This window comes from Quercus lobata, chromosome 8 (genome assembly GCF_001633185.2).
Source record: "Quercus lobata isolate SW786 chromosome 8, ValleyOak3.0 Primary Assembly, whole genome shotgun sequence".
Taxonomy (NCBI): Eukaryota; Viridiplantae; Streptophyta; class Magnoliopsida; order Fagales; family Fagaceae; genus Quercus; species Quercus lobata.
Genome location: NC_044911.1, coordinates 42,837,005 through 42,845,717, shown reverse-complemented (window position 1 = coordinate 42,845,717; position 8,713 = coordinate 42,837,005). Strand labels below are relative to the sequence as shown.

Below are 8,713 nucleotides of genomic sequence, written 5' to 3'. Positions count from 1 at the left end.
AGACCACAAATATTTGATCATGATTAATTGGACAGTGTGGATCATAAAATTTTGATGTCTATAACAATGTATTGGATCCTAAGGGGTTTTTTATTTCATTTTATTGGTTTTTTGCTAATTGATAGTTACAAGTTACAACAATGGGAGATGAGAGATTTGAAACTAATTATTCTCACAAGGAGAGCATGCAATGCCAATGAGCTAGAAGACTCTTGGCAAACTAGTGGACTAAGTTCAAGTGTTCAACCTAGTAAAAAGAAAAAATAGCACCTTGTAGTCTGACTTACAAAAAGGAGAAGAGTAATACTAGCATTCATGACACAAGTACACTCTTATTCAGCCAGTCTCCTTGTGGTCCTGTGGCAATCCACCCCGTTTATGGGGTTTGATTTTGAGGGTTGAATCCCCTTGCTTAAACTTGCCCAAAAAAAAGTACACTCATCTTATTAGAACAAAGGGTATAAGTATCAAAAAAAAACTTTATGAGGAAGTGATGCATGCCGCCATTGCTAGCAACACATGGACAAGGCAACCTTGAGGTCGTTACATAATATGCCATTAGCTGCAATCATACATGCTATGGATAGCAACACATGTACCATGGCTAGCGGCAAATGGACAAGACAACATTTTAACTTTATGACATACAGGGTTTGCTTAAAGAGAGGATATCACAATACTATTTTTCAATTATTTGAGTCAAATGTATTGCAAAGTTATATTTGGGTCTTCATTCAAACGCTCTTTCTGTTTCCAAACTTATCACACATAGTTTTCATTCAACTTTTATAGTACATTCTATTCAAACATGTATGAATAGTTGGGAGCAAGTAAAAAGGCAAAGACAATTCTGGAATTTTTATTCAAGTCCCTTCTGTTTGCATTTCTAAAATAGTCAGACATGGTTTTCCCTCATATTCGATATTGTACACTGTTTTATGTCAAAGACTATATATACATGTTCCACAACAACATATAAATATGTGATTAGTGTAGCATTTCTTTTCTATACAACTTGCACGGTATAGAATTGAAAACATGACACCTTGTCTACAGGTCTATAGGGAGAGGAGGCGCTATTGGCCCAAATGCTATTGGATTTCAATGTCATATACCGTGTGCATATAAAACAAGTTAATATTGTTGACAACTATACAAGTGAATGGAATTAGTATTAGTTACATAAGAAATTCATTTTTTAATAGGTAAGTTACACATGTTTTATACTTTATTTGGTGAAAAGAGGATATGCATTACATTAAGAGTTAGTAAGTCTGTTACAGCTTAGCTCAACTTTGTCAAAAGCAAACATGTTCTCCACCACAAGCGGTGATTCATTAAAAGAGACAAAAAGACATTGAGAGCCAGCTACAAACTTTGCAGTGCATCAGTACATTGGTTGGCTTCGTGATACACTTGCTCAATTCGCTTGTTGGGGATAGCACTCAATAGGTTCCTGCAATCATGTACGCTCTTTGAGTTCCATTTATAACACTTTCGTAAATTAGCACAAGGGCACAGCAAGTAGGAGTTCAGGTGCCAAAAAAATTTCCAAACAAGCAAGCACTACGTAGACAGTAAATAAATTTTCTGAGCAATGTTTAACTCCATCTCTCTACTTTAAAACTGGTAAAAAAAGACAGCACAAGGCTCCTCTGCCTCCTCATATGAACATTCTGCTCGGCCAATCCATTTATGTCTTTGAGCATCAATTGTTTATATTAACATCCAAAAAAAGTAACATAAACTACAACTTTTACAAAGAAAAGCACACAAGTGTCAGGAGTCATGCTAAAGAAAGAACAACAAACTCAGAATGCGTTCGTTTTTAGATGGGCTTTTTCAATATCAAAGACCGCATTGATCCCAACCACAGTTGTACCATCATCAAGACTATCAAGCCAACTACGAGGTTGTATATCTTGGCATTCCTTAGGAACTATCACCAAAAGACTAATCAACAACATTAGACATGTAAGCTTACACTGAAACAATGCCATAAAAGCACTATCAACAGACCTTCAAATAAATATTATTTTGGTAAAAACCAATACTTCAGCAAAATGTATGATATTATTAGTAAATTTAGAGCACCTTAATAGATTTGCAGTTCATCTAACTGCAATAAACCGCAACAGACACTTCTAAAGAAGATCCTGTTAATGCAAAATACATCCAGGCTCCATCATACCAGGATGCATGTTTGAGAAACCTCCAAGACAGAACCAAAATTTCAGTATATTCAATTAGTAAAGAAAATTAGCCCATAAATTGCCAAGGGCCATGAAATAAGACATAGGCTGTTTAATTGTACTTAAAGAAAACCAAGGAAAAAAGGAAAAGAAATAAGTTCACAATACTGATAAATCAATAATGATGATGGTTGTGATAAACTATATCAAACCAAACGAATTTATTAGAGCATAAACATGAGAGAACTTATAGCAGAAGGAAAACTAAGGAAATAAAAAGAAGACAGGGTGATTGAGAAGAACAACATTTAATACTATTTGGTAAATAAATTCTAACTTTTACAGAAATTATATGATTAGAAAATGACATGACTTCAATTGCCATTTGATGGTAATAACATACAAAAAAGCCATTATGAGCAGTATAATCAAAATTGAGATGATGCAAAAGAGTGGAAATTAACATGCACTATCAAGGATTAATTAAAAATCAGTCCAAAAAAAACATAGGAAGAAATGCACGACAGAAATAACCAATTCATATATAGTAAAGATTTATACTTGTAATCCATGGCAAGCTGAGAAAAGCAAATGTGAAAAAGAAAATTCACTGCAGCAATGGATTACATGGGTGATGACAATGTCCAAACCCAGCAGGATGAGGATAATGAAGTAAACCAATGGAATTGCTATCAAAACTACAATGTCAATGAGAAATATTCTCGTTTAAAAGTGGGTTTATGTCGTCAATGGTCAGTGTCAGAGAGTATTTATCAACAGCTACCCAAAATGAGATTGTTCAGACAAGTAGATTGTCATCATTAACATATGTCTTTCTCCTAATTTAATTGCAAAACTCTTGTAGCACCAAGAGACATCTTTTTTTCTTATCCAAAAGAGAAAAAATAAATAAATAAACAGCATTTTTCCAAATATCTAAGCCAAATATTCGAACAGGTTAAACATCTAAAGACCATGAAATTGCTTAGTGCACTTAAGCATAGAAAGATATGTAAGAAAAATAAAACTTAAATTTCATAGATGTTATAGTTTATTGTAGTTGTGAGGATATTTAAGGTAAATAAAAACGTTACGGAACCCAATTTCAACAGCTGATATATTTGAAAAGCAGGAATGCAATATCAGATAATTTGTATATGTAAGAAGAGTAGTAGCAACTTCCCAAGAATGAGCAATAGAACAATTATATGAAGCAGCAGTAACGTGACTAATGACAAGGTTACAAAACTAGTAGTGTTTGGAAGAGCTCAGTGTATTGGCTTAAGCTATACTTAGAATTGTTAAGGCTCATGAAAATATGCTAGCAATTTAAGCCAGAACAAACCCCAGTAAAATAGTTCATTATCCTCACCAGATATATACTTCAATTTTTCTCAATCTTCGTCTTCATTATCCTCCTCATCTTCCTTCTTGTAGATGGCAGCAATTTTCTACTAAACCAAAATGCTGGCACGTCTCCTACTTCTTCTTGCTGGTGCAGGAAGTAGGAGAAGTGCATTGGTAGCCATAGCTTCATTACTGGCCTCGACCTCCTCAGTGACAGCTTCAGGCTCAACCTCCTCCTCAGCAACAGCTTCAGGCTCGGTCACCTCAGAGTCAGCTTCCTTTCTTACAATATTATTGGGGAGATGTTGGTTAATGCTGAGGCAAGAATTCTGAATTTGGACTGGTGCAAAAAATAGAGGCCTATGATTGCAAAGGGGAACAGTGTGAGTTTCGTAGGTATTTTGATACTGAAGCTGGTTTGGCAGAGCTTGAGTTGATTCTTAATTTGAAGACTAGGGAATTTTTTGTTAGTAATTTTAGACGAGCCGGGGAAAAAAAGGCAGCGAGGGTTGCTGCTTGGTATGAGGAAGCAGTGAGGGCGTCAACCATTGAGGTTCCTGCCGATGAGGAAGACAAGGCTGCTTTCAATAGAGTAAAGGAGGCCATGGGAGCAGACAAGGCTTACGAAACTCACACTGTTCCCCTTTGCAATCATAGGCCTCCAAAAACTTGCATGGATTGCACCAGTCCAAATTCAGAATTCTTGCCTCAGCATTAACCAACATCTCCCCAATAATATCATACGAAAGGAAGCTGATTCTGAGGTGGCCGAGCCTGAAGCTGTCATTGAGGAGGAGGTTGAGCAGCCTAAAGCTGTCACTGAGGAGGTCGAGGCCAGTAATGAAGCTATGGCTGCCAGTGCACTTCTCCTACTTCCTGCACCAGCAAGAAGAAGTAGGAGACGTGCCAGCATTTTGGCTGAGCAGAGAATCGCTGCCATCTCCCCAATAATATCTTGACCATCCTCAATGCTGCACCGAGCACATGTAGCAAGCCATACTGCCTATAAAAAAAACAAAGACAAGTTCAGGAAACAAAAATGCAAGAAATTTCACATTTCAAACTATAGCATTTGAATAAAATATGAATAGAGTAAACTAGATTAATTAGTAAATTTGTGTCACACATATACCTTTAACAACTCATAAAATAAGGCTATAGATAGATTAATATGAATAGAGTAATGATAGATTAACGTCAAATGTCGAACTATAGTAGATAGAGATTAGAGATGCAGAGTTTAAGAATCTGAAGTAATGAGTCAAGTTCAAGACTCAAGATGGTGAAAGAAAGAACATGTAGATAGAACCAATTTTAAAGTGTGTGCAAGAGAAAGGATAACTATTTGCATGCATCATTAAAAATACTAATTAGTTAAAACAGAGATATTTGCATGCATCATTAAAAATACTAATTAGTTAATTTAAACTCCCTCTGATGGCTGTCCTAGGGGTGTAATCGGTTCGGTACGGTCGGTTTTTTCAGTTTTGGCCAACCGAAACCGAAATTTCCGGTTTGTGAAATTCTCAACCAAAACCGACCGAAATAATTGGAAATCAATCGGTTTCGGTGGTATTTCGGTTTCCGTCGGTTTCAGTCGGTTTTTGGTTAAGCACATGGGGCTATCGATTTTTCCAAAACTCTGTCAACATCACAGTCACAAAAAGAAAATAACAACTGAACATCACATTGGTTTATCGATTTTTCAATAAGAAAATAACAACTCAATATCACAGTCACAGATTCACAAAAAATAGCATTGATTCAGTATTAAACAAAACCCAAAATACAAAAAAGAGAGAGGGTTATCAAGAAATTAAAAAGAGAGAAGGTCACCGTGAGAATGAAAAGATCAAGCTGCGTGGGGAGGACGACGTGTGAAGGTCGGCATGTGGAGGCAGATTCGTGTGGAGTGGAGGCTGTGAGGCGTGACAGTGAATACGTGTGGGCTGTGCCGCGGTGGGGTATGTGGAGTAGCCGTGGAGGCCGCCGTGTGGAAGCCGGAGTGTGGAGGCCGGTGGCAGATGTCGACTGATGGAGGCTGGTGTGTGTGAGAGAGGGAGTGATGGAGGCGTGAGGCGTGAGGGAGATGGAGGCGTGAAACTGAAAGTGGGGTAGGTAGGTAAGGGTAGGGTTTCTCTAACTTTTTCACTTGTGTCAAATTATTCCTGTGAATATTAAAAAATTATTTTTTATGCCCCATCAAGATTGCCATATCAGCATAACTTTAAAAAAAAATTTGACTAACCTCACATCCAAAATAAAATTATAATTAAAAATTTATTTAACATTTAAATATGCCACATCTGTATTTATATGAAAAAAAAAATCCAAAAAACATATCTACTGTTTACCAAAAAAATCTATAAAAAAATGTGCCAAAAATTTTCATATTCTTTATACTTTTTTTTAATTTTTTCTACACTTTCTTGGTAATCAAACATATTTACATATATTTAAAAAAATCTAGAGGGGAAAACTATTGTAGACAACTTAGGAGGAGCCCCATGTTAGAACCAAGGCAAACCTCTTGTAAGAAAACGTGTGCAAAAAGCTTGGGGGCCTAAACTTAAATCAAAGAAACAAAAAAACCTATTCTTCAAAGATCACCTAGCCAACGCCAACACGAGGAGATTTATTAGCTTCCCTACTAACCCAATTGAAAATACATACATTGAAACCCTATGCTATGCTAGATTACAAACTATATAGCTCCAACTTGAACTCCTCCATGGACAACTCTGACCCAACCCCTGAATAGCCTTTGTGCAAGCTCTAGAATTACTTTCGATAATTACTATCTCAAAGTTCTGGGCTAGATCTCTCAAATTGACCCAAACCCAAATCACTCTCTCTTTCTCTTTCACTCTCAAATTGACCCAAACTCAGATCGGTTCCCACTACCTTCTGAGAAGTTTTTAGATCTCCCATGACGGACTCGTAGGAGATCGACACATATGGAATGCTCGATTTTGGCCTGGACTATGATTGAATTGTAACTTGTTTGTTTTGGATTTTTTTAAGAAATCTTAAGCTTCCTTGAAACTTTATGGGTTTTGGGGTTTCAACCACCATATGGGTTGTAGTTGGCTTGAGGAGACTAGTTGGCTATATGGATTTGATTGGGTTTCAAGTTTCAACCACCTAAATTGGTATTTTCAGTCCAAATCAATCTACGATCTTTGGTTTTTTTAGAGTTGTGGGTTTGATTATGAATGCGAATGTTTGAATATGTTTTCATTTCAGTATGTGAAGGTCATATTTACATCAACTCATTCGAAATTTGAAAGGGTTGATTTTTGTAGGATTTGATTTTGGAGTGTGTTTGGATGCCAAGAAATTGAAAGGAAAAAGAAATGCAGATTAAAATTTTCTTTTTCTTTTTCTTTAAAAATTAACGAAGGAAGATTAATATTTTATTTAATTATGATGCTGATGTGGCAAAAAAATCATTTTTTTTATTATTATTTTGATTGTTAGCCACATCAGCATTTTCCATCCATTACTTAATGGTAGGAATTGTTTTGACATAGTACCAAAATGTTAAGGATCAAATTGACATAATTAAAAAGTTAGGGAACAAATTGAAATCTAGTGTAAAGGATAAGGACTAACTTTGTAATTTACCCGTTTTTATTTTCTTTATTTTCGATTAGTTTCTATTTAACTTAATTAATTTAAGTTAATTAGTTTAATTTTAGGTAGTGGGCTTCTTTAACGTAGTGGGCGGGCCAAAATGGCCAAATGGCCATAAAATCCTAACTATATAATTAGTAGTTCTGGTTTCTAAATTATATTTTTTACTAGCATCTCGAGTCTAAGAGACTCGATTTAGGGTCTATAAATCGAGTTTTTGGGACTCGATTTTTATGGGTTGTTCATGTCTGATGTGGCGCTTTTTCTAGGTGGCATCTACATGGAAATCGAGTCTCTAAGACTCGATTTCTAATCCAAAAATAATATTATTAAGGACCCAAAATGCAGAAACAGCAAAAAAAAAAAAAAAAACGTGGAAAGAAAGAAAAAAAAGAAAGAAAGAGAAGAAGAAGAAGAAATGGAGATGCAGGCCACACAAGACCAGGCCGCCAGATCCAGGCTGCTGCGCGATGACCCAGGCCACGCGCGACCCAGGTCACAGCGCGACCTAAGTCGCCGCGCGACCCAAGTCGCAGCGCGATCTGGGTTTTTCTGCGACTTGGGTCGCGCGATCTAGGTTTTTTTTTTTTTTTCTTCCTTCTTTGATGAACACATATTTTTCTCTGGATTTTTTTTTCTTTCTTCTCTGATGAGCACATTCTGTTGTTGTGGTTTTCTTTTCCTGTTGTCCTTGTGGTTTTTTTTGTTTTCTTTTTAAATGTAAATCGAGTCTTAGAAACTCGATTTCCATGTAGATGCCACATGAAAAAAGTGTCACATCAGACGTGAACAACCCATGAAAATCGAGTCTCAAAAACTCGATTTATAGACCCTAAATCGAGTCTCTTAGACTTGAAATGCTAGTAAAAAATATAGTTTGGAAACTAGAACTACTAATTATATAGTTAGGATTTTATGGCCATTTGGCCATTTTGGCCTAGTGGGCGGCAGTGGACGTCTTTCCAAAAAATAAAAAAGGGTAGTGGGCTTGAGTAATTTGGCAAGGCCAAGCCCATGTCTACAAACTTTATATTATATATTTAATATAATATAATATAATAATATATTTCGGTTCGGTTTAGTCGGTTTAGTGCATTCAAATCTGCCACCGAAAACCGAACCGAAATTTTCGATTTTTTATTTATAAAACCAAAATTGAACCGAACCAAAATTTTTGCAACGATTTGGTTGGGTTGAAGCGGTTTTTTCGGTTTGTCGGTTTTTTTCACATCCCTATGTCCCAATGCCAAGGTATTTGACAAGCTAACAAGTGTACATGCCCCTAAATTCTTCTTGCCCAACCAAATGAAAGTTCAGGAAATACGTTTCATGTAGCTCACAACCTAACAACTGTATTTGCCTTTAAATTCTTCCTTCTTCAACCAAAAAGTTTAGTGAAACCATAGCATGTTTCTTTAGGATAAAGAACACAAAAGTACTAACAGAAACACAACATTTAGGAACCTAAACTAGTTGATCCACATCCAATGAACAAAAAAATGTGACTGAACACATCTAAGCATGAGATAATAGCATTC

The 8,713-nt window shown here is 36.1% G+C and overlaps 1 protein-coding gene across 1 annotated transcript; it reads right to left on the bottom strand.

Moving 5' to 3' along the window:
* Positions 1-4,165: 4,165 nt before the first annotated feature.
* Positions 4,166-6,470, bottom strand: LOC115956906. Its single transcript, XM_031075170.1, has 3 exons — positions 6,444-6,470; positions 5,376-5,678; positions 4,166-4,542 (listed from the first exon to the last, which is right to left on the bottom strand). The coding sequence occupies exons 1-3, from the start codon at positions 6,468-6,470 to the stop codon at positions 4,234-4,236; spliced, it is 639 nt and encodes a 212-aa protein (XP_030931030.1). The 3' UTR covers positions 4,166-4,233.
* Positions 6,471-8,713: the final 2,243 nt, after the last annotated feature.

What these genes read in the sequence shown, in the direction of transcription:
- LOC115956906 (XM_031075170.1), bottom strand. Translation starts at nt 6,470, where the DNA reads ATGGGAGATCTAAAAACTTCTCAGAAG. An exon ending in ATCTAAAAACTTCTCAGAAG is followed by an intron (nt 5,679 to 6,443) that starts GTAGTGGGAACC and finishes TGAAAAAGTTAG; the next exon opens with AGAAACCCTACCCTTACCTA. An exon ending in TTGATCTTTTCATTCTCACG is followed by an intron (nt 4,543 to 5,375) that starts GTGACCTTCTCT and finishes TTTTTTTTATAG; the next exon opens with GCAGTATGGCTTGCTACATG.